Genomic DNA, 25,293 nt, shown 5'->3' on the forward strand with positions numbered 1-25,293 from the left:
GGGGGAAAATGAAACAGAGAGACTGTACAGCTGCAGTGCACGCTTCTCCGTCCCGTCCGGGAGACTAAGATGGACGCAGCGGAAGTTCTGCCCATAAGAAGTGGACAGTCCAGAGGGAGGGGCCCAAAACATGTGTGATGCAAATGCAAAACGAACCCCACAAAATACCAGAGGAGGCTTAAAGGAACAGGTCACAGGGATCTCAGAAGAATGAAGAGGGGTGGTATCTGAGCTGAGTCTTAAGTGGAATTTGAGCAGGAGGATAAAAGGTGGGGAAGGTTTGGGGTGTGGAAGCGCGTGCTTTGCCTAGAGAATGGTGAGTGCTTCCCGGTGACTGGAATCTGAGCAGGCGGGGAGGGTGCGGTGAGGCTAGGTGAGGTGAGGCTGATGACCCTGAAAGGTAATAGCTCTAGGGTTCTGTGTGTTGTTGACCGAAACTGTCTAACCTTGAAACACTATACCAGGCATGTGCGTGTGTGCATGCAGACATACACATATATGCACGTGTAAAGACAGGCACAGATACATAAATACACACACACAATTTTACCTTCACTGTTTTCTTTGGAAGCCAGCCCTGGTGCTCTAGTGGTTAAGATTCAGCACTCTCACCACTGTGGCCCGGGTTCATTTCCTGGTCAGGGAACCACACCCCCCCATCTGTCAGTTGTCATACTGTGGTCGCTGCATGTTGCTGTGATGCTGAAAGATCTGCCACTGGGACTTCAAATACCAGCAGGGTCCCCCATGGTGGAGAGGTTTCAGTGGCACTTCCAGACCAAGACAGACTAGGAAGAAGGACTTGGCCACCCGTTTCCGAAAAAATTGGCCATGAAAATCCTATGAATAGCAGGGGAGCATAGTCTGATAGAGTGCTGGAACCACGTGAGAGGCGGGCACAAAAAGACGGGGCAGGGTCTGCTCTGCTGTACACAGGGTCAATAAGAGTCACTAGTACTAACAACAAGAATTTCCTTTGATGGAAACTGCATGGTGGTCACAAGGGTGACCATGATAGGGTGGAAGGAAGGACACCATCAGACTCTTGGCTGGTTAGTAGGAGTAAAGGACATAATTGACCACACAGAACAGCACTTTCAGTGGGACACGTTTCCCTAGCCCTTAGGTCACCCCAGGTTCTCGGTGGTCATCGACAGTGGGCAGAGCAGGCAGGGTCCTATCAGAGCTTTCCAGGAGTTGGCCTTGACCTTCTCTCTCCCTCTCCCCTCACTCCCTTTCTTTTTCTCTCTCTCTTTCTCCCATCCTCCTCACCTCTCCCAACCATCTGGAGACTAAAGCTAAATGCTGGCCTGCTTTCCAAGTACTAAAGAGCTAGTAACAATTCCAGCACATTCCTGAGTTGTCTACTGGGAATTACTGGGTGAAATAAGATCAGTTTTCTAGGCACGGCATCCCTCAGTATGTCCACATCTGCCCAAGGTCTGTTGCTGTATATACTTTTCTGATCAGGCAAAAAGCACAGATCTGGAGCATATCACAAATTAATTATTACAGACAGAAATACTCCCCTGACTGAGGATAGAAAGTATTTTGCTTTTAAAAGGATGCTTGTGGATATACTGTGGTACAGAGAATGGTATGCATCCAAAAGTTAGGAGGCCCGAGCGTTAGTTCTTCCCTACCCAGAGTGACTGAGTGGAAATCACAGAACCTTTCTACTTTTGATAAGCATTAGGTGGCAGAGAGCTGAAGGTGGTCCAGAGTGTTGGGAGTGCAGCATCTGTGGGTTGTTGAATACACAGCCCTGCGTGCCTGAACAGATGTGGGCACGGGTTGACGTCTCGTTAAAGCTATTAACTTAAAAAACAAATTCGCCTGTTATTTTATCCTCAAAATGAGTTTATTCAAGAACAGCCAAAAGAATTGTAGTTTGGGATGTGCATGCTATGGCACCCCACAGGCAAATGTGGAAAACAAAGGAGGGGAGCTGCCTTTATAGAGAAAAAGTAGGAGGTCGGGCTGTTCTAAAGGTAAGTCCATTGGGGGAAAGTAACAGCTCAAGGTGACAATAACTTCTCATTGGCTGGGCTGTGGCTGGGTGGAGAGAGAAGTCTTCCTTCAGTAGTAAAGTCGTTTTACTTCCTGTCTAAGATGGGAGCCTCCATTTCTTCCTGTTTGGTGTAATTGATCTTGTGTGCTAAGACGTGAGAGCTCCCCCTACAGGCCTTCTCAACTCCATTTAACTGAAGTTTTTAAAAATTGATTTCCACAAAGCTGAGGAAGTTTAGAGACTTAGGTCCCTCAGAGGACATCTTCCCATGGGTGTTTTGAGCCCCAATGTCATCTGGCCATCACACCTTCAACTGGAAAGTGTCCAGGGGTCCACCCTCATGTCTTGGACCCTACTGCTCAGCAGTGAGGGGGCTTGAGGGTAAGTTCAGTAAGAAACAAGGTGACAGGTAAATTTTCTGTACAAATGAATTTGGTTATAATTTTGATGCAATAATATGCTGAGACATGCAGCATATTGCCTGGGACCTATGAAACACCCAATAAGTGGCTGCTATGCATTTATCAATTTAAATTTTTATGGATCACCTACTGTGGGCTGGCAGTGGGCTCTGGGTATGTACATTTGTGTACAAGACTGGCATGATCACTGTCCTTGTGGAATTTAAGGGCCTATGGGAGAGACAGGAAATTAAAAAAAAAAAAAATTGAACATGTATTGCTGACACATTGCAGCTAGAATGAGAAGGCAGCCGTGGAGGAAGTGGACAGAAGGGACAGAGTGTGCCGACACCCTGAGGCAGGAAGGAGTCTGGCCCTTTTGAACAACAGAAGACTGCGGTCCCTGGAGCATAGCTGGAGAGGGAGCTGAGAGCACAGTATGAAGCCAGAGAGGGAGTCAGGGGTCTGATCGTGTCAGGCTTCATAAGCCACAGTAAAGAGATGGGACGTTAGTCTATGAGCAGTGGGAGGCCATCAGGGTTTCCAAAGGGAGTGTTTTGACTGTGCTGGTCACTGTGTGGGGAATGGATTGTAGGAGGGAAGACTGGAAACAGGGAAAGCTGTCAGAGGGTCTGGTTTAGCAATGGTTTTGGAAATAACCGATGGTAACTTGGTGAGGTTGGTGGCAGTAAAGATGGAGAGATGGTGAATTGGAGGTATATGATGACGGTGGGCTGATGCCCTCCCCAGCTTTCTTGTCTTTGACTCAAGACAAGGTTGTGCAATTTGCTTTGGACCGTGGATGTGGGCAGAAGTGACAGTACCATTTCTGAACATAGACCATAAGGAACTTTGCTTGTTTTGTTCACCCTCTTGTACCTCAACCACTGCCATGGAAGGAAGCTCCCCTGGGCAGCTGCTGCCCGATGAGCCTGGGCCCAGAATGAATACCTGTGGAGCAGAGCTGTCCCAGCCAAGCCCAGCTGGGCTCTACCTTGGAGCAGAGACACCTGGCCCAGCCCTGCCCAGGTTAGCTGGCCCCTGGCTGACCTGCACGTCCATGACAATAATTTATTCCTTGAGAATCTATGACTTTGGGGTCATTTATTATGTAGCATTTTTGTGGCAATAACTAAAACACTTAGCTTCACAGCAAGTAATTGGTAGAAGTGGAATTGAATCAACTCCAATGCTTGGATCCTAGTCATCGCTTTCAACAGTAGATGATTGTATTTAAAACAGTCAATTTCTTAACACAGAAAATTAGGAGCAGAACCTGGAGATATCTATCACATGAAAGAAAACAGTCAGGTTTTGCCCACACGTGTACCCTCGAGGACTTCGCTGAAGATCGTGATGTAGTTAGCGCTGCTGGGCTTGCTGCTCAGAGCCATCACTTGGGCTGGGGGAACAGATCAACAGTCTTCATGCTCTGATTCAGGCCAAAGTTCTCCCAGAGTCTTCTGCATCCACTATGGGTTTGGGGGAGGCAAGAGGATGCAAGTTGTTAGCTGTGGACTTTTTTAAAAAAACAGGCTAACGTGAAAAATGCCCCAACATTCAAGTGTCTTCTGCTCCTAGCACTTAGTTTGATGAAGACTGCCAGGTACAGCCAAGAAACTGAGGCTTCGTGGGAGATAAAAACCAAAGATCACCTGTGCTCTTAGAACACGTAAAGCTTAAACGAGAAAAGCAATTTATAGAACTACAAGGAGAGAATAATCTCATTAAAAATTAGGAAAATGCATAAAAGAAAGACAACTCCAGAATAATATAACGGTGGGATTTTACTTTGTTTCTGCTTGCCTAAATTTTTTAATTTCTCTCAGTGAATATGGCATACTTATTAAGAATAGTTAATTAAGAGAGCCTGCCCCATGGCATAGTAGTTAAAGTTCAGTGCACTCCACCTTGGTGGCCTGGGTTCACGGGTTCAGTTCCCCGGTGTGGATGTACACAACTCATCAGCCATGCTGTGGTGGTGACCCACATACAAAATAGAGGAAGATTGGTACAGATGTTAGCTCAGGGCCAGTCTTCCTTAGGCAAAAAGAGAGGAAGATTGGCAATAGATGTTAGATCAGGGCTAAGTTTCCTCAGCAAAAAAAAAAAAAAAATTAATTTAAACCTTAGCATTTTTTTCTCCTTGACTCAAAAAATAAGCTATGATATTTTTAAATATATTTGTTAAGTTTTACAAAGTTCTTTAAAAAGAATGTGAATTCACTTTTTTGGAGTACCTCCTGTTTCTAGCAGTTTGTTAAAAACGAAAGTTAAGTTTTGGATCTTAGGTTCTGAGCTATAAAGCTGGAGGAAACAAGGGACTACCTTCTTGCCCCTGGCTGTGTGTGGGTCTGCCAGGGTAGAAGGCTGGTTGGCATCTGGGGACCAGAAGGCTTAGGAGGCAGGGAGAATAGAGGTTTAGGCACTGCTCCCCAAAGTTCTGACAGCCCTCCCATCCCTTCTGGGATTTCACAGTTCCCTTCCGGGCCGAACGTGGAAGATCCCTGGAAGCTCTGAGAAAAACATGAGACCGTAGGCTTTACCCATTACACCCCATCAAAGTCACTTTCTTGTAGGAGTTGAGCAGCAGTTGGGTGCGCGCAGCAGTTTTGAATGTAGCCACTAGATGGTGCCAGAGGACCGTGCTGAGGAAACAATCCTTGAGGTTGCGAGAGGGCAATGGAGAAAAGAGGATTGGAAAAAGAACCAAGGTGTTGAGAGAAGATGCCTAAAAATCAACAACAGGGCTAAGGAAGTGCCCTTGCCAGCAGTCGGTAGCTTTTTCCCTTGTAATTTATCATATAATATGTTCACAGTAAAAAAATTTAGGAAATTTTGATAAGAAAAAACAAGAAGAAAAAATCCTATGTAGTCTCCAACTATCAAGATGGCGCCCAATGATACTGCTTCCTGGTCTTCACACCCCCCTGTAGTCCCTTCCCACATTGTACCAGGTTTTGTCTGTGTGACCAACAGGATACAGCAGAAGTGGTGGTATGTTGCTTCCGAGATTAGTTTGTAAAAGATTCTGTAGCTTCTCTCTCTCTCTCAGCCCTATGAGAGGCCCACCTGCTGAGAAACTGAACCTCCTGCTAAGAGCCAAGTGATCTTGGAAGCAGATTGTCCCAGGCAAGCCTTCAGATGACTGCAGCCTGGCCGACAGCTTGACTGCAACCTCCTGGGGACCTTGAACCAGAACCACCTGGCTAAGCCACCCCCAGATTCCTGAGCGTCAGAGACTGCTTTTGGCTTTGGGCTCAGATGGACCTGGTTGGTGTCCTAGCTGACCAGCTACTAACTGTGATACTGCAGACAAGCCACTCCACCTCTTTGGGCCTCTCGTTCTTCTTCTGTAAGATGAGAATAATAAAAGCATTTACACCTGTAAATGAAATCATGTGTGCAAAATTCATGGTTAACTGCTAGCTGCTTCTTTATATAGGCGGAGGCAGGACGTTCCCTTGGAGTATATGTCTTTGCTCTGAGAAGTTGAGTGCCCTACTTAATAATGCAGATGTCGTGAGTGTAGGAGCCTATTATTATTACGTCTTTCCCGAGGCAGAGCACAAAGTGCCTCTCCCCTTGGTATGCACAATTTTCATACAGAGCAAGAGGCTTTCTGGGAAGGAAAGTGCTGAGACTCCCTAACTTTTGGTCTCTGAGATTTGCAGTTAAAGAAACCTTTTTGTTGGTTCAGGGTGACATTGACCATGATCCATCAGTGTAAAAGAATATTAAAGAGGGAGCCCCCCATGAGGGAATGGGGTATCTGTGTTGGGGATGCAGGTTCAGCATTGGGGCGTATATGGGAAGTGCATGTTGCAGCATGTGCCTGGGGCTGGAAGCCCCTCTGGATCCAGCCATCCTGGACCATTGTGTTTTGGGGGAGCAATAGCTGAGCATGGGAGGGTGAACAAACAGAACTATGGCCTGGGAGTTCTTATCTGGAGTCTGGCCGTGGCACGGCAGGGGTCTAGGCCTGCAGCAGCAGCACTGCGGCAGTGAGTGGCAGACCTATGCCCATCAGATTATGCAGGACCGATGATGCGGCAATGACCAAAGACAATGCCTGGTCAGACTGTTAATTTTCTTCCTACTTGGTCTTCGGAAGCAGGAGTCCAATAGATTGAGTATTCTTCAGAAGTTCTTGGGTGGTTGGAGATGGATATAGGGTCCAGAAGTGTGTGAGAGATAATGGACTTCTGCTATTAAGGCAGATGTGGCCTAGGGGCCATTAGTTGGGCAAATAAAAGATGTGATTTAATTTGTATTTTCCAGATGGTGAAATAGATCGCATGAGTTGGGTGAACTAACTGCTGTTATAATAAATAACTCCCAGATCTCAATGCCTTTATACCTATGTCACAGTTTAGTGTGGTTGCCACCATTCAAGGACCTACGCTGGTACAGGTTCCACCACCTTTAGCCTCTCAAGGTCATCCTGAGTGTCACCATCCAGCTAACAAATGAGGAGAGAGACAATGTGTGGGAAGTTTCTATGAGCCAGGTTTGGAAGCGACATATATCATTTTTATCCACATTCTATTGGTTGGGAAATAGCATTTTGCTGTGTACCCAGGAAGAAGAGAACTGTGGATATTGGTGTTCTGGTCAGGCCAATGGATAAGGTGTTTAGCATGGTGCCTGGCACATGGTAGAGATTCCATAAATGGTGGTATCCTCCTCCCTTCCAGAGCCACCTGGCTGGGGAAGGAGTAGTTGGGAAAGAAAAGGCCTCTGTTTTCCTGCACTGGCATGGCGACCCAGCTGCTCCTGAATGTCTTGTTTTATGGATATAACAGAGGTACTGGGAGATGTCGAGTCCTGGTTTTGGTCCCAGTACAGTCACAGGAGCAGTCTGCAACTGCAAGTTCTGGCTCATCAGCAACTTGCACATTTACTGAGGATGTGTTCTTGCAGCCTCTGATCATACCTTTAATTACTTATCTGAAGCTCCTGAGAATCTCAAGGAGGTGAAAGAAATTCTCAGGCAGCTCTGAAGAACCCCCCAGGGATGACACTAATTTGCTCCTTTGCAAACTTTTCCTAACTCTTTGCCTCAGCTCCTTAGAGTATAATTAGTTTCCAAAGTCTGTCCTCATGCCATAGAGCTTGGCTCGGGCCCCAGAAAGTAAAGGACTGACTGATCATTGAACTCACAGAACAGAGAACTAATTGGCCCTTTTTCTTCCCTTGGTGATATTTGTAGCAGCAGAGAACTTTTTCTACTAAATATATAGAGGCCAATATCTGGAGGGTTAGTGGAAACAATTGAGAATATGTGGACTCAATCAACAAGTTATTATCTTTTATGTTTATAGTATTATGTTATGCATAGTTTTTCAACTTTTTTTTTACTTAATATATTATGGAGCTCTTTCAATATCAGTCTATCTAGATGTATTCATCTGTATTAGTCTGCTCAGGCTGCTATAACAAAATACCACAGACTATGTGGCTTAAGCAACAGGAATTTTTTCTTATTGTTCTGGAGGCTGGAAGTCCAAGGTCAAGATGCTGGTGGATTTGGTTTCCTGGGGAGTGCTCTCTCCCTGGCTTGCAAAGGCTGCCTTCCAGCTGTGTCCTCACATGGCACAGAGAGAACTCTTTCTCTCTTCCTCTTATAAAGCTGCTAATCCCATTATGAGGGCCTCACCCTAATGACCTCATCTAACCTAATTGCCCCCCAAGACCCCATCTCCAAATACCAGCATATTGGTATTTTGAATTCAAATTTTTGGAGGACACAATTCAGTCCGTAGTACTATTCTTTTTTTATTTCAGTTTTGTTGAGGTATAGTGGACAAATCAAATGGTGAGATATTTAAAGTGAACATCATGGTGATTTGATATACACATACATTGTGAAAGGATTCCCCATTTAGTTAATTGACACATCCATCACCTCACAACCTCATATCTTCATCTTTGAAGTAATTTGTTTTTGGTGAGAACATTTAGGTCCTACCGTCTTAGCAAATTTCAATTATACAATATAGTGTTATCATCTATAGTCACCATGTTACACATTAAATCCTCAGACCTTATTCATCTTATAGCTGAAAATTTGTACCCTTTTAACAACCTTTCCCTAATTCTCCTACACTCAAGCTCCTGGCAACCACTTTTTTTTTTTTTTTAAAGATTTTATTTTTTTCCTTTTTCTCCCCAAAGTCCCCCGGTACATAGTTGTATATTCTTCGTTGTGGGTCCTTCTAGTTGTGGCATGTGGGACGCTGCCTCAGCGTGGTTTGATGAGCAGTGCCATGTCTGCGCCCAGGATTCGAACTGAAGAAACACTGGGCCGCCTGCAGCGGAGTGCGCGAAACTAACCACTCAGCCACAGGGCCAGCCCTCTGGCAACCACTTTTTACTCTTTGTTTCTGTGAGTTTGACTTTTTCTAAGATTCCACATGTAAGTGATACCACGCAGTATTTTTCTTACTCTGACTTACGTCATTTAGCAAAATGACCTCAAAGTCCACCAATGTTGTCACAAATGGCAGGATTACCTTCTTTCTCAAGACTAAATAATATTACATTCTTGTTTATCCATTCAACCATTGATGGATAATTAGTTTGTTTCTTTATTGGGAGGTTTTTGATTACTGATTCAATCTCCTTACTCTTAATCGGTCTGTTCAGATTTTCTATTTCTTCATGATTCAGTTTTGGTAGATTGTATGTTCCTAGAGATTTATTCATTTCTTATAAATTGTCTGATTTGTTGGCATGTAATTGTTGATAGTAGTTTCTTATGATCCTTTATATTTGCGTGGTGTCAGTTGCAATATCTTCTCTTTCATTTCTAATTTTATTTGAGTCCCCTCTCTTTTTTTCTTGGCAAGTCTAGCTAAATGACTTCTCATGAGAAATGACATAAGCCAAAGGGCAGGGAGATTACATATTTGAAAAACTGAAAAAAATCAGCCAAGAATTCTATATCCAGAAAAACTATCCTTAAACATGAAGGCAAAATAAAGACATTCCCAGATAAAATGAGAAAATTTTATTGTTAGTAGACCTGCTTTAAAAGAAATATTAAAGGAATTAAAGGAGTTAAAGTGTTTTAGGAACTGGTCTCACATGGTAGCTCAGATCCACATGAAAAACTCAGGAGTGTCAATAAAAGTAATTACATAAGAAATTATAAAAGATAGCATGAATATATATTTTTCTCTTAACTTAAAATATAATTACACAAATTAAAAATTATAAAATTGTATTGTTGGGCTTATAACTTATAAAGATATAATATATTTTACAATAAGAGCACAAAAGAGGCGAAGGAAATGGACCTATATTAGAGCAAGAAAATGGCACAAGATGGTATCTTGAATCCATAGGAAGAAATGAAGAGTACAGGAAATGATAAATATGCAGGTTAATATAGAAGACTCTAAAAATATGTTTTTGCTCCTTTCTTCTCTTTAGAAAAGGTATTTACAAAAGATATCTTCTAAAGATATTCTTTAGAGACAAAATTGCATAAAGCAATAATTATAACACTGTATTTTTGGATTTAAATACAGTAATAAATATAACATTAGTAGCACAAAAGAGAGGAAGAGAATGAAGCTATATTGTAGCAAAGTTTCTGCATTTTCTGGAATTTAGTTAGTATTAATCTGAAGTAGATTATGATAAGTTAAGATACAGGTTATAATTCATAGAGTAATGACTAAATTAAAAAACCTAAAAAATATCAACCAAGGGATGAAGTGGTATACTAGAAAACATATATTTAATACAAAAGAGGGTGATATGGGGAGAACAGAGAAAAAGGATATGAAACATAAGAAGACATGGCAAAATAACTGTTATAAACCCAACCATATCAATACTTAGCTAACATTAAATATAAATAGATTAAACACTCCAAACCAACCAGAGGCAGAAATTCCCAGACTAGATAAAAAAACAAGATCCAACTATATGCTTTCTACCACAGATATGCTTAAGATTTAAACACACAAATAAGAGTAAAAGGATGGAAAAAGATATACCGTGAATACTCTAACCATAAGAGAGTTGGATTGGCAATATTAATATCAGACAAAATAGCTTTATAAAGAATCTTACTAGATTTACTAGTCTTACTAGAGACAAAAAAAAGTACTAGATTTAACAATTATAGATATCAACTATAAACATATATGCACCTAACAACAGAGCTCCAAGTCCCTGAAGCAAAAACTGACAGAATTGAAGGAAGAAATAGATAATTCAACAATAAATTTGGAGACTTCAATGCCCTACTCTCAATAATGGATAGTACAACTAGACAGACTATCAGCAAGGATATACAAGACTAGCAGTATCAACTAAGTGGACCAAACTGGTGTCTTTAAAACACTCCGCACAACAGCAGCAGCAGAAAACGCATTATTCTGCACACAGTCACGTGACATAATTCTGGGTAATGTGATGTAAAGGTAAGTCTGGTGGGGACTTCTGGACAAGTTTCCTTTCATGATACAGATACCAATATTTCCTGCTCTTCACTTCCTTCCTCTTCCCAGCTGAAATGCTGACGTGAGTCTGGAGGTGGAGTAGCATCTTATGATCATGAGGCACCCATGGGGATTGTACTGGTCAAGGATATGAGAGGAAACAGCACACACTTGGATGAGATAAATGAAGATAACTCATTAGATAGTCTAGAGTAGCAGGCTCAAGGGAAGACAACAAGGAATGGTGAAGGAACCAGGGGCTAACAACAGTTGAAATTCTGTATTACTTCTGGGCTGATGGAGACAGAAAGGAGGGAGAGTTGTAGCTGTAGGAGAGGGCTGATGGACAGGAACTGTGGACTTTAGAGCAATGCAGTCATTGCCAACACACAGGCCTATGAAGAAGGTTCCAGGAGAGCAAACACACCAGACTCACTCTCCTCTCATGCTGATCTCATGTTGGTGCACACCACATTGGCTAAACCTAGTCAGGAACCATAGTGTAGAAGAACCCATTGAAGCCGTCCATGAAAATCACCTCACAGACATACAGTATGGTGAATAAGAGTGAAGAGTGGAGCTGGTGTGCAAACAGAGAGTGTTCAGGATAGTCCACCCTGATGCCTCTCAGTGTCTACACTTGTCCTCATTTTGTATAAAAATTTTATGTCTTTTACACAGGGGACTTAGTCATACTTCAATAAGATGCTGTTAATTCAATCTTTATCCCATCTGAATCCTAAAATGTTAGCTACCACCATGCTCTTGATATAAGGAAGTGGGGAAAAAAGGGAAGATAGAAACAATCAGCGTAAAAGAATAGTTCCTCCTTCTGTAGCTAGTTAATAGGCCTAAACTGACACTCATAGCCTGTGCTGCCTTTAGACACAGGCATGTGGAGCCCCTACTCCAGGTCCTATGCCTCAGGAGACCCTATGCTTTGGAGCACTTTCCTTAAATTTTTTTGGTTCTCCATCCAGGGCTTGACAGAAGCCAGGGAGAGAAAAAGAAAAAAACAGTTACTCAGAACTGTTCAGATTTCTCGGGTTTCAGTGATGGGAGGTTATGAAGGTGCTAGACAGCTAGATAAAAATCAAATGTTTTGTTTAATCACACCTGTATTTCAAGACTTAAGATACACATTTTGGTTTATGCATATTGTTGTTAAACAAGCTTGGCAAGCCTGCTCAAAAGTTAGAACTCTCTTCTCTCTAAGTCAGGCAAAAACAATTTCAATTGTTTTAATATTTTCATATGTTTTCTCCTCTTTGATTGTAGATCTGTAGGTTGAGTTCCCTAGGAAACACCTCTGAGATTGAGTGTGTGTGTAAAAATTTACTGGGAAGTGCCCTCAAGGTCAACATCTATAAAGGAGTTAGGGAAGCAGAATTGAGCAGAGGGAGAAGTTGAACCATGATGCAGTAACAAAAAAATGTCTTGGATGATACCACAAGGAGCTTTAGAGCTGGGATGGCCCTAGAGAGTTGTCCTAAGCTAAGGCAAGAGGCCCAGGCCTTTTTACTAATAAATTGGCCAGTCATTGATTGCAGCCTACTAGAGGAAGAGAATGATATTGGTACCTCCCTGGGGGAGGGCCAATTTCTGGAGGAAGCAGCAACTGTGAGCTCTGAGCAGCCATCACTCCTAGAGCTGAGGGAATGAGCACCTTTATCTTGAAGAGGCATCTGGGTTGCTTACAACAACATCTACTACAAACTCTTTCCTTGAATCAGATATCCCTATAGTGAGCATGTTGTCTTTAATTTTGAGTCCAGTGTAGCTTCCGCTATAATATCAACAGAAACAATTCCCACCTATGAACTGTTTAAAGAGAATTATATGAGAGAAACCCCTAAACCTCAAACCAAATTATTTGTTTTTAATACTTTTTATTGCAGTAACATTGGATTATAACATTACATAACTTTCAGGTGTACATCGTAATATATTTCAAATTCTGTGTAGATTACATCATGTTCACCAGCCAAAGACTAATTACAATCCATTACCACACACATGTGCCTAATCATCCCTTTTGCGCTCCCCCCTCCCCACTTCCCCTCTGGTAACCTCTAATCCAATCTCTGTTGCTATGTGTTTGCTTGTTGTTTTTATCTTCAACTTATGAGTGAGATCATATGGTATTTGACTTTCTCCCTTAGACTTATTTCGCTTAGCATAATGCCCTAAAGGTCCATCTACATTATCACAAATGGCTTGATTTCATAATTTCTTATGGCTGAGTAGTATCCCACATCTTCTTTATCCATTCATCCCTTGATGGGTACCTAGGTCACTTCCAAGTCTTGGCTATTGTGAATAATGCTGCGATGAAGGTAGGGGTGCATGTATCTTTATGCATTTGTGTTTTCAAATTTTTTTGGATAAATACTCAGAAGTGAGATAGCTGGATCATATGGTAGATCTATTCTTATTTTTCTGAGGAAACTCCATAATTTTTTCCATAGTGGCTGCACCAGTTTGCACTCCCAACAGCAGTGAACAAGGGTTCCCTTCTCTCCACATCCTCTCCAACACTTGTTGTTTCCTGTCTTGCTAATTATAGCCATTCTGACTGGAGTAAGATGGTTTCTCCGTGTAGTTTTGATTTGCATTTCCCTGATAGTTAAGGATGTTTGAACATCTTTTCATATGCCTGTTGGCCATCCATATATTTTCTTTGGAGAAATCTCTGTTCAGATCTTTTGCCCATTTTTTAATTGGGTTGTTGGTTTTTTTGTTGTTGAGACGCATGAGTTCTTTGTATATTTTGGATATTACCCCCTTATCTGATAAATGGTTTGCAAATATCTTCTCCCAATTGTTAGGTGGTCTTTTCATGTTGTTAATGGTTTCCTTTGCTGTGCAGAAGGCTTTTAGTTTGATGTAATCCCATTTGTTTGTTTTGTCGGTTGTTTCCCTTGCCCGGTCAGACATGATATTTGAAAAAATGCCGCTAAGACTGATGTCAAAGAATGTACTGCCTATGTTTTCTTCCAGAAGTTTTTATGGTTTCAGGTCTTACATTCAAGTCTTTAATGCATATTTAGTTGATTTTTGTGCATGGTGTAAGATAATGGTCTACTTTCATTCTTTTGCATGTGACTATCCCGTATTCCCAACACCATTTATTGAAGAGACTGTTTTCTCCATTGTATGCTCTTGGCTCCCATGTGGAAAATTGTCTGTTCATATATGTGTAAGTTTATTTCTGGGCTCTCGATTCTGTTCCATTGATGTGTGTGTCTGTTTTTGTGCCAGTACCATACTGTTTTGGTTACCATAGCTTTGTAGTATATACATATATATATATTTTTTTGAGGAAGATTAGCCCTGAGCTAACATCTGCTGCCAATCCTCCTCTTTTTGCTGAGGAAGACTGGCCCTGAGCTAACATCCGTGCCCATCTTCCTCTACTTTATATGTTGGATGCTTACCACAGCATGGCTTGACAAGTGGTGCCATGTCTGCACCCGGGATCTGAACTGGTGAACCCTGGGCCACCAAAGCAGAACGTGCACGCCTAACCGCTGTGCTACTGGGCCGGCCCGCTTTGTAGTATATTTTTAAATCAGGGAGTGGGATACCTCTAGCTTTGTTCTTTTCCCTCAGGATTCCTTTGGCTATTTGGGGTCTTTTGTTGTTCCATATAAATTTAGGATTCTTTGTTCCATTTCTGTGAAAAATGTTACAACTTTGATAGGATTGCATTGAATCTATAGATTGCTTTAGGATACATGGACACTTTAACTATGTTAATGCTTCCAATCCAAGAGCATGGAATATCTTTCCATTTCTTTGTGCCTTCTTCAACATCTTTCAACAATGTTTTATAGTTTTTGGTGTACAGATATTTCACCTCTTTGGTTAAGTTTACTCCTAGGTATTTTATTCTTTTTGGTGCAATTGTAAATGGGATTGCATTCTTAATTTCTCTTTCTGCTACTTCATCGTTAGTGTATAGAAATTCAACTGATTTTTGTATGTTGATTTTGTATCCTGAAACTTGACTGTATTCATTATTTCTAAAAGTTTTTTAGTGGATTCTATAGGATTTTCTATGTATAAAGTCATGTCACCTGAAAGTAGTGACAGTTTCATTTCTTCCTTTCCATTTTTGATCCCTTTCATTGCTTTTTCTTGCCTGATTGCTCTGTCTAGGACTTCCAATACTATGTTAAATAAGAGTGGTGAAAGTGGGCATCCTTGTCTGGTTCCTGTTCTTAGAGGGATAGCTTTCAGTTTTTCTCCACTGAGAATGACATTAGCCGTGGATTTGTCATATATGGTCTTTATTATGTTGAGGTACCTTCCTTATATACGCATTTTATTCATTCAGAGTTTTTATCATAAATGGAAGCTGTACCTTGTCAAATGCTTTCTCTGCATCTATTGAGATGATCATGTGATTTTTATTCTTCATTTTGTTAATGTGGTGTATCACATTGGTTGATTTGTGGATGTTGAACCATGCTTGCATCCCTGGAATGAGTCCCACTTGATCATGACCTTTTTAATGTATTGTATTATTTGATTTGCTAGTATTTTTTTTTGAGGATTTTTGCATCAATGTTCATCAGTGATATTGGTCTGTAATTTTCTTTTTTGGTGTTGTCCTTGTCTGGTTTTGGTTTCAGGATAATGTTGGCTTTGTAGAATGAATTAGGAAGCTTCCCCTCCTCTTCAACTTTTTGGAAGAGTTTGAGAAGGATAAGTGTTAAGTCTTTTTTGAATGTTTGGTGGAATTCACCAGGGAAGCCATCTGGTCCTGGACTTTTATTTTTTGGGAAGTTTTTGATTACTGTTTCAATCTCTTTACTGGTGATTAGTCTATTCAAATTCTCTACTTTTTCTTGATTCAGTTTTGGAAGGTTGTATGATTCAAAGAATTTATCCATTTCTTCTAGATTATCCAATCTGTTGGTGTATAGCTTTTCATAGTATTCTCTTATACTCTTTCGTATTTCTGAGGTGTCCATTGTAGTTTCTCCTCTTTCATTTCTGATTTTAATTATATGAGCCTTCTCTCCTTTTTCCTGGTGAGTGTAGCTAAGGGTTTGTCAATTTTGTTTATCTTTTCAAAGAACCAGCTCTTGGTTTCATTGATTTTTTCCTATTGTTATTTCAGTCTCTATTTTGTTTATTTCTGCTCTGATTTTTATTATTTCCTTCCTTCTTCTGATTTTGGGCTTTGTTTGTTCTTCTTTTTCCAGTTTGTTTAGCTGCACTGTTAGATTATTTATTTGCGATTTTTCTTGTTTGTTGTGGTAGGCCTGAATTGCTATAAACTTCCCTCTTAGAACTGCTTTTTCTGTATCCCATAGATTTTGGCATGTCTTATTTTCATTTTCATTTTTCTCCAGGTATTTTTGGTTTCTCCTTTTATTTCTTCATTGACCCAGTCGTTATTCAGTAGCATTTTGTTTGCTCTCCACATTTTTGTGGCTTTTCTGGTTTTCTTCTTGTAGTTGGTTTTTAGTTTCATACTTTTGTGGTTAGAAAAGATGCTTGGTATTATTTCAATCTTCTTAAATTTATTGAAACTTGTTTTGTGTCCTAATATGTGATCAATCCTGGAGATGGTCCCACGTGCATTTGAAAAGAATTTGTATTCTGCGATTTTGGGATGGACTGTTCTATATATCTACTAAGTCCATCTGGTCTAACGTGTCATTTAAGGCCAGTGTTTCCTTATTGATCGTCTATTTGGATGCTCTATCCATTAGTGTAAGTGGACCGTTAAAGTCCCCTACTATTATTGTGTTACAGTCTATTTCTCCTTTTATGTCTGTTAATAATTGCTTTATATATTTAGGTGCCCCCATGTTGGGTGCATAGATATTTACAAGTGTTCTATCCTCTTGGTGTGTTGTTCTCTTTATCATTGTCTAGTGCCATTCTTTGTCTCTTATTCCAGTTTTTGTTTTAAAGTTATTTTGTCCGATATAAGTATTGCTACCCCCACTTTCTTTTCTTTGCCATTTGCATGGAATATCTTTTTCCTTCCTTTCACTTTCAGTTTGTGTCTGTAGGTCTAAAGTGTGTCTCTTGTATGCAGCATATACATGGATCTTGTTTTTTTTTATCCAGTTGGCCACCCTATGGTATTTGATTGGACCATTTAGTACATTGACATTTAAAGTAGCTATTGATAAATGTGTATTTATTGCCACTTTGTTACCCTTTGTTTCTGGTTGTTTTAGTTGATAAATATGTGTTTATTGCCATTTTGTGACCCTTTGTTTCTGGGTGTTTTAGTAGTTCTCCTCTTGCTCTCTTCCCTTGTGGTTTGATGGCTTTCTTTAGTAATATGTTTGATTTTTTTCTATTAATTATTTGTTTATTTATTATAGGTTTCTGGTTTGTGATTATCATGAGGTTCATATATAATATTCTGCATATATAGCAATCTATACGGAGTTGATAGTCTCTTTAGTTTGATGTCTTTTTAAAAGCTTTACTCTTTTACTCCCCTCCTCCCACATTTTGTGTTTTTAAAATCATATCTGATCTCTTATTTTGTGTGTGTGTATACATTACCTTCTTATCATTGAAATAGGTAATTTCAGTACTTTTGTCTTTTAACCTTCATATTATCTTCATAGGTGCTTGATTTTCTACCTTTACTGTATTTTTGCCTTTATCAGTGGTTTTATTGCCTTTTCTTTTGGATAATTTTCTTATCCCTATTTGTGGTCTTCTCTTTCCCTCTTAAATAAGTCCCTTCAGAAGTTTTTCTAGAACTGGTTTCTTGGTGGTAAACTCCTTTAGTTTTTTCTTGTCTAAGAAACTCTCTCTCCTTCCCTTCTGAATGATAACCTTTCTGGACAGAGTATTCTTGGCTGCAGGTTTTTTTCCTTGTAGCACTTTAAATAAGTTGTGCCACTCTCTTCTAGCCTGTAGGGTTTAGGTTGAGAAGTCAGCTGATAGCCTTATGGGCTTTCCTTTGTATGTCACTTGTTGCCTTTCTCTTGCTTCTTTTAGGATTCTCTCTTTATCTTTAATATTGGACATTTTAATTATAATTTTCTTTGTGTGGGCCTGTTTGAGTTTATCTTTTTTGGTGCTCTCTGTGCTTCCTGTATTTTGATGTCTTTTTCCTTCCTTAAGTTAGAAAAGTTTTCAGGTATTCTTTCTTCAAATAGATTCTCTGCTGCTTTGTCTCTCTCTTCTTCTGGGACAACTACAATACAAATGTTAGTGTGCATGATGTTGTCCCAGAGTTCCCTTAGATTGTTCTCATTCTTTTTATTCTTTGTTCTTTTTTCTTTTATTTGTGCAGCTTGGGTGATTTCCTCTAGTCTTTCATACAGCTCACTGATCTGTTCTTCTGTACCATGTAGTCTGCTATTGAGTCTCTCTCATGAATTCTTCAATTCCAGTATTGTATTCTTCATTTCTGATTGGTTCTTTTTTATATTTCCCAATTCTTTATTGACGTTCTCACTGTGTTTATCCAGTCTTCTCCCAATATCTGTCAGCATCCTTATGACTTTTTGTTTGAACTCTTTGTTAAGTAGAGTGCTCATTTCTGTTTCATTTAGTTCTCTTTCTGGGGTTTTGTCCCATTCCCTTGCTTGGAATGTATTCCTTTGCCTCCTCATTATGACTCTTTCTCTGTGCTTATATCTATGTATTAAGTGAGTCAGCTATGTCTCCTGATCTCGGAGAAGTGGCCTTATGTAAGAGATGCATTTTGAGGCCCAGCAGTGTGCTCTTGTCTCATCACCAGTCCAAATGTTCCAGGAGTGACCCCTGTGTGGGCTACTTGTGTCCTTCTGCTGCAGCAGGGTTGCTCTTACTGAAGGTACTCAGGGAGTCTGGGCTTTCCCCCCGGCCAGCTGTTTGTAAATCAGATTTGTGGAGCCCCAGCACTGTTGGCTACAAGGTATAATAACACAGTCCTGTTACAGTTTTCCTGTTAAATGAGTAGGCAATCAGTGTAGCTGCTTTCTAGGCTCAGGAGCTTATAGTTGCTTTAGGTGTCATGCCTGCAAGTCTGTTGTCAGCTCTCTTAGGATTGCAGCTGAGTGGGGCTGGCTCCAGACATGGGAGCACCCAATTGTTTCAGGTTTTGGAAGGTGGGGCCAATCCCCTTTGTGGCTGTTTGTGAAGCACAGGTCTTCTGCCACTCATAGGCCCCACCCCCCAAAGATCCACACACACCATCAACACAGTCTGGCCTGTGCACACTTCCCAACCCCCTGGAGCATACCCAATCTCCCCACTACAGAGGCCCCCACCACTCCACAAATTTACCTGGTCCACAGGTAACCTGGTCCTCACACAGGCCGTACCCCACAGAGGTGGACACACTTGCCTGCCTGTAGAGGACCTATGCAGGCTGAAAAGTTGCCCAAGGGCTTGCTGATGTGTGGGGCTGGTCCCTAGGGTGGGCAGCCTGCCCTGGCTGAACTGGATTAAATCTGCACTCTAGTGCATGTGGCAGACCCCTGGGCTAACAGGCCAGGGGAACTCCAATGATGTCTGCCAGCATCTGTGTCAGCACACCTGTACTAGGTCACAACAATGGCTGCCACCAATGTCTCAGTCTTTGCAGGGGTCTCACCTCTCACCAAGATGCACCCAGAGCCTACCAAGGGAGTCTCTTTTCACCAAAGAGTTGTGCACCTTTCTTTCTGGTGATTTTAGGTTGCTCTCTGAGATGGGTGAATTTGTGTGTGGGCCCTTTAACAGCTGGCATTATCCCACTAATGTTGATAGCTTTTCTGAGGGTATTCCCCATTGTAGTTAGTAGCCAGTGAAGCCAGATAGTATGACACTCATCTCAGGTGTGCTGAGTCTGCAGGATACTTATAGTGGTAACGTGCCCCAACTCAGGTCCCCACTTCTCCAGGGAAGGCTGTGTACCTTAGGGGGTCCCTGCCGTGCTGGCTGTGAAGCTCTGCTGTTCGAGAAAGTGTTTTTTTTTTTCTCTCCAGAAGGAATTTCTGCCTCTTCAACCTCAGTCCGATCTGTCCCTTGTTGTGGGGGTTCTTGTTGTCCAGTTTTCAGTTCTCTCTCCGGGGTAATTTTTCCAAGAATAGTTGTAACCTGATTGTGTTTATAGGAGGAGGTGAGATTAGTCTGCCTACACTGCCATCTTGATGAGATCTCCCAAACCAAATTAAGTGAGAGTTGTCTAGAAGTCTGGAGTTGCCAAGGTAATGGTAACAACAATAACTGCCATAAATGCAGCTCCTTACCATTGATAATATGCTTTTACCTCCACTTCCATCTGTTTTAATTCTCTGTATAACCCTGGGAAGTGGTAGGAAAAGTAGCTTTATCCTCATTTTAAAATGAGGAAACAGGTGAGGAAAAGGATAGTGAAATCCATTGTGGCATTTGTTTTTAGTGTCATTGCTTTATTAGAATATACATGCCTGATATAACTCATCACTGAGAGGCTATTGCCCAGAGGCAACAGTACTATATGTTATGAAACAGACTGCGTTTGGGCATCAGATTTCTCTGTGCAAACATTTAACTTACCCAGGGCACCTGTAAGGGAATATCTTTTTGCCTAAAGTCAAACTACTAGTAATTGATAGAGTAGGCCCTCCAAACTAGATATTTAGACTTCAAGTCCAAGACCCTTTATGCTGTATTATACTATTTCTTTGTGTGATAAAATTTAGGGGATGATCACTGACTTATTCCCAGCACCTTCTTTGGAAACTGGTACGACTCAGGCTGTACCAACCCCATTGAGCTTCACATCAGGGTATCTCCTATTTCTGCCCAACCACAGTCTCTTCATGGCATTTTTCACCTCCATGTTTCTCAGGGTATAGATCATAGGGTTCAACATGGGTGTGATGATGGTGTAAAACACAGCCACCATCTTGTCCTCAGTAAAAGTGGTGGAAGGCCTTAGGTAGATGAAGAGGCAGGGGACAAAAAACAAGATCACCACAGTGATGTGGGAAGCACATGTGGAGAGGGCCTTGTGCCTCCCCTCTGATGAGCGGGTCTTGAAGGAAAGCAAGATGACAGTGTAAGAGCCCACAAGAATGACAAAGCAGCTCAGTGAAATCATGCCACTGTTGGCCACCACAATGAGCCCCACTGCATATGTGTCTGTACAAGCCAGCTTCAGTAAAGGGTGGACATCACAGAAGTAGTGGTCAATCAGGTTGGGGCCACAGAAAGGCAGTTGTACAGTGAGAATGGTCTGGATAAAGGAATGCACAAAGCCTCCTAACCAACAAGTCAGCACCAGTATGGAGCAGACCTTCCAGTCCATGATGGTTGTATAACGTAGAGGCTTACAGATGGCCACATACCTGTCATAGGCCATCACTGTGAGGATAAAGATCTCCGTACAACCAAAAAGATGGACACAAAAGAGCTGTACCATACAACCAACAAAGGAGATCCTTTTGACCTTGGCTTGGAAGTCAATAATCAGCTTGGGGGCTGTAACAGAGGAATAGCAGATGTCAACAAAAGATAGGAAGCTAAGGAAGAAGTACATTGGAGAGTTGAGATTTAGGCTCCTTTGGATAGTCATTACAATAAAAAAATTTCCAGTCATGAGGATCATATAAAAGAGTAAAAACAAAAAGAAGCATAGTTGCTGCACTTGCTCATTTTGGGAGAGACCTGTGAGGATAAATTCAGTAACGTTATTTTCCATGGAATCTGGGTAGTTCACAAGAGAAAAACACCGTGTGACTTTACCTATAGGAAAAAATATATAAAGGCCAATTAGATTTGGGCACATGGTACCATAACATTATTAGTATTATTTTTAACAATTATTCACAAAATTTCTTACTTAAGGTATTGGTTTGGGTAAAGTCTGTTTCATAAAATTACCAGAGATTGAGAAAGAGAGGTGGGGGAAGGAGACAAAGAATGAGAGAGAGAGAGTGTAGGAGAGAGAGAAAAGAAAAATTAAAGTTAGATAGGCTTTAAACAGATTCAGGGATGCAGTCTAGGCTGTCCCCTTAAGCATCAGTAGTCTGAATCATCAATGCTCCAGAATTCGAATTAAGTTTTTCTGTTAAATCAAGGCTCCAAGTGATAACCACCATTTTTTTTACTCCAGGATACTTTCTACTTATTTTCCAATTGATATTTGGAATCTAAGTAACCACACACACACACACACACACGTTTGTGATCACAAATAAGGAAGTCTTAAAATGTAAAACTTTGAGTCAGACCGGGGATATAAGTAACCTTTTATATGGCTCTTTGGCCTCCCAAATTACTGACAGCCTGATTGGTTTGGTCTTATTTTAGATTATGCCAGGACTGCACTCTTTGTCACTCCGTATGTGTCTAAAAGTTGGGAAATGCATAGAGGCTTTACAAAAAGGAACCACCATTTGCAAGATGCTCAAGACTTCAGATTCTAGTTAACATTAGTAGTTATAGGATATGGGGAGAAAATAACTCTGGGCTAAGTTTAGTCTGCCTCTGACAATGACCAACTGTGAGATCCAGGGTAAGTTGCTCACCTTCATAGAGATGCAGTTTCTTGGTCATTGGGTTGGGTTATACATGAACACCAAGATTTCCCCCAGTTTTTATGTTATATCATAAAATTTGGGATGATCTTTTCAATACAGTGAATCACAGTCCTTGAATGTGAGTTCTTTGTTTCGTTATCTTTGCATTCTTTTGAATCAAAAGATGTATGAAGGTGGGGATGATGTGTATGTTTGTTTATTTTTGTATTGCCTGAGTACAAATACTGCTTCCATTAGCTTTGCAAGTCTTTTATTATTTTGTGTTCTTTTTTTCCTGCTTTTTCTCCCCAAATCCTCTTGGTACATACTTGTATATTTAGTTGTGGGTCCTTCTAGTTGTGGCATGTGGGATGCTGCCTCAGCATGGCCTAATGAGCCGTGCCATTACTGTGCCCAGGATCCAAACTGGTGAAACCCTAGGCCACCAGGAGTGGAGCACATGAACTTCACCACTCAGCCATGGGGCCGGCCCCTATTATTTTGTTTTCTTTTATTGCACAAACCCTTGTGTCCAAGGCTTTGGCAAGTCACTTAAGCTTTTTGAATCTCAGTTTCTTCATTCTTCAAATGGAAATGATACTGACTACTTTCGAGAATTTTAAACACCAAACTTAGCCCAGTATATAGTAAGTGCGCACTGAATTATGCCTTTTCATTTTCCAACTAGATTACCAGTACTTAAAATATTTTATTATGAAAAATTTCAAACATATACAAAATGGAGATAATTATATTATAAACTCTCATATGATTGTCATTTAGATTAAAACATTATTAATGTTTTGCTACATTTGCTTCATCAATCTCTCTTTTTCTTTTCTTTTCTTTCTTTTTTTGCTGAGGAAGATTTGCCCCGAGCTAACATCTGTTGCCAATCTTCCTCTTTTTGTATGAGAGCTGCACAGCCACTGACAAAATGTGTAGGTCTGTGCCCGGGAACTGAACCCAGGCAACTGAAGTGGAGCACACTGAACTTAACCACTAGGCCACTGGGGCTGGCCCCATTTCTTTTTTTTTTCTGCCAAAGTATTTTAATACAAATCCCAGTCATCATGTCATTTCAACTTCAATATGCTTCAGTATCTGTGTTTCTAAAAATAGGGAATCTTCGTACATAAACACAAAGACATGATCACATCTAACAAAATTACCAGTAGTTTCCTGGTATCAACCAATTCCTGCTCTGCTGAAGCCACACTTTGCTCCCCTCTCTCCTTCCAGTGCTTGGTTGAGTGCCTGCTAGGTCTGCTCGGTACCACATGGTGGCTCACTGTGGCTACCGAACACTTGGAATGTGGGTAGTAAGACTAAGAAACTGAAGTTTCAATTTAATTTAATTTAAATTTGAAAACTAGAGCAAAGTAAAATATTTTGATGTGATAAAAATGTGGGTATACTAGGTTAAACAAAGTGGTATTAGATATTATTAAAATTAATTTCACCCGTTTCCTTTGCTTTTTTATGTGGCTACTAAAACGTTTAAAATGACAATGTGGCTTGTGTTATGTTTTTATTTCATGGTGCTGTACTAAGGATGAGGCCCTGGTCTAAGCACTTGGCTATACTGCCTAATTGAGTTCCTGTAACTCAATGAAGTATGTAGAACTATTCCCATTGTTCACATAAGCAATAAACTCCTTCCTTAGAAAAGTAAACTAACTTTATCTGCAATCATGTAGCTGGTCATTGGTGGAACACAGATTCAGCCTTGATATATTCTCTTAGCTGGTGCTACATTATACCGTATATAAATGTACAATTTACATTGGCCTTTAAAAATATTGATAAAGCTTTGGGATCCTCTTTATTGTTCTAGGGTCTCTGGGATAGAAATCGCTACTTTAATTAAGTCAAACAAAATTCAATTAACTAAGATAGATACCAATACTCTTTAATAAGTTAATGGAATACTGATATCTGTGCCCTTGAAAGACCCACTGGCCTTATAAGCAATCAGTAGTTTCTGGTATAGGATGGGTATAGTCTTAGAAAATGGTTCAGATTGTGGAGAGGAATATTCAAATTCTCCTATTTCTCCTGTCAGAGTCTGGGACTCAGTAGGATCCTTCATCTCGCCCTCCCTCCCTCCATTGCCACCTGCCATATGGTGCTGGGACTAGGCATGGGTTATTTCACATTCTGAAAAGCATTAGTACCTTTTAACCTGTAGTTGAATAAGGAAGAAGGCAAAATCTAAGATGAAGCCTTAGGCTTCACCAAATGCTAAATTCCAATGCCTTGATTAAATGCTGCATCACTGAAAAAATTTGTCAGCAGATTTTTCCTGAAAGAGGTGGGTTTCCAAAAGTCTGCAGTAGAGGCATTTCTTGACCCCTTTAAGTATCCTCTGTTTATTTCTATAGTACTTAAAATCTCCGACTTTTTAGGCTACTTGTGTGTCTCCCACTATAGACTCTGTGCTACTTAAATGCAGAAACCGTTCTTATTTGTGTGGATCCCAAGCACTTGGCCCTGAGACTAGCATACACATTAGGACTCAGTGAACTTTGAAGGCAGGAGGGAGAGAGGGAGAAATGAAATAGAGTTACTGGTTTATGAATCTTTCTAGATAACTTGGTTTTAGCACTGCCCATTTTCTAACATAGAAAATTTGTTAAAGGCACAAACTCTTACTATATAGAGCTGGATTTTCAACCTCTGGCCACACCAATTACCAGTTGTGTGGCATTGACCAAGTAATTTTACCTATTTAATCATTGTCCACATCTGTAAAATAGGGCTAAATAAATCCTGCCTCATGCAGTGGATATGAGAATTAAAATAGCTAATGTATATCAAGCTTCGCACAGTGTCTGGTCCACAGGAAGTTCTTAAAAAATGTTAGTTTTCTTATTTTTATCCTGCATATCATAAAGGTGGGAAATATAAAGCGAAAAAGAAAGGTGATAAAAGTGACTTCACTTACCCGGAGAGTATGTAAA

At 40.7% G+C, this 25,293-nt stretch overlaps 1 protein-coding gene and 1 long non-coding RNA gene across 2 annotated transcripts in view; both read right to left on the minus strand.

Moving 5' to 3' along the window:
- Positions 1 to 2,909: 2,909 nt before the first annotated feature.
- Positions 2,910 to 25,293, minus strand: part of LOC138916582 (uncharacterized) — an 81,522-nt gene continuing 59,138 nt past the window's right edge. The window contains exon 4 of the long non-coding RNA XR_011423871.1: positions 2,910 to 3,884. This is a non-coding gene — a long non-coding RNA (uncharacterized lncRNA). The remainder of the gene's footprint in view (positions 3,885 to 25,293) is intronic.
- On the minus strand, positions 20,560 to 21,623 carry OR4S17 (olfactory receptor family 4 subfamily S member 17). The gene has a single exon (XM_070229190.1). It carries the CDS (start codon positions 21,595 to 21,597, stop codon positions 20,560 to 20,562), a length of 1,038 nt encoding a protein of 345 aa, XP_070085291.1. The 5' UTR covers positions 21,598 to 21,623.

Source organism: Equus caballus, chromosome 12 (assembly GCF_041296265.1).
Source record: "Equus caballus isolate H_3958 breed thoroughbred chromosome 12, TB-T2T, whole genome shotgun sequence".
Classification (NCBI taxonomy): domain Eukaryota; kingdom Metazoa; phylum Chordata; class Mammalia; order Perissodactyla; family Equidae; genus Equus; species Equus caballus.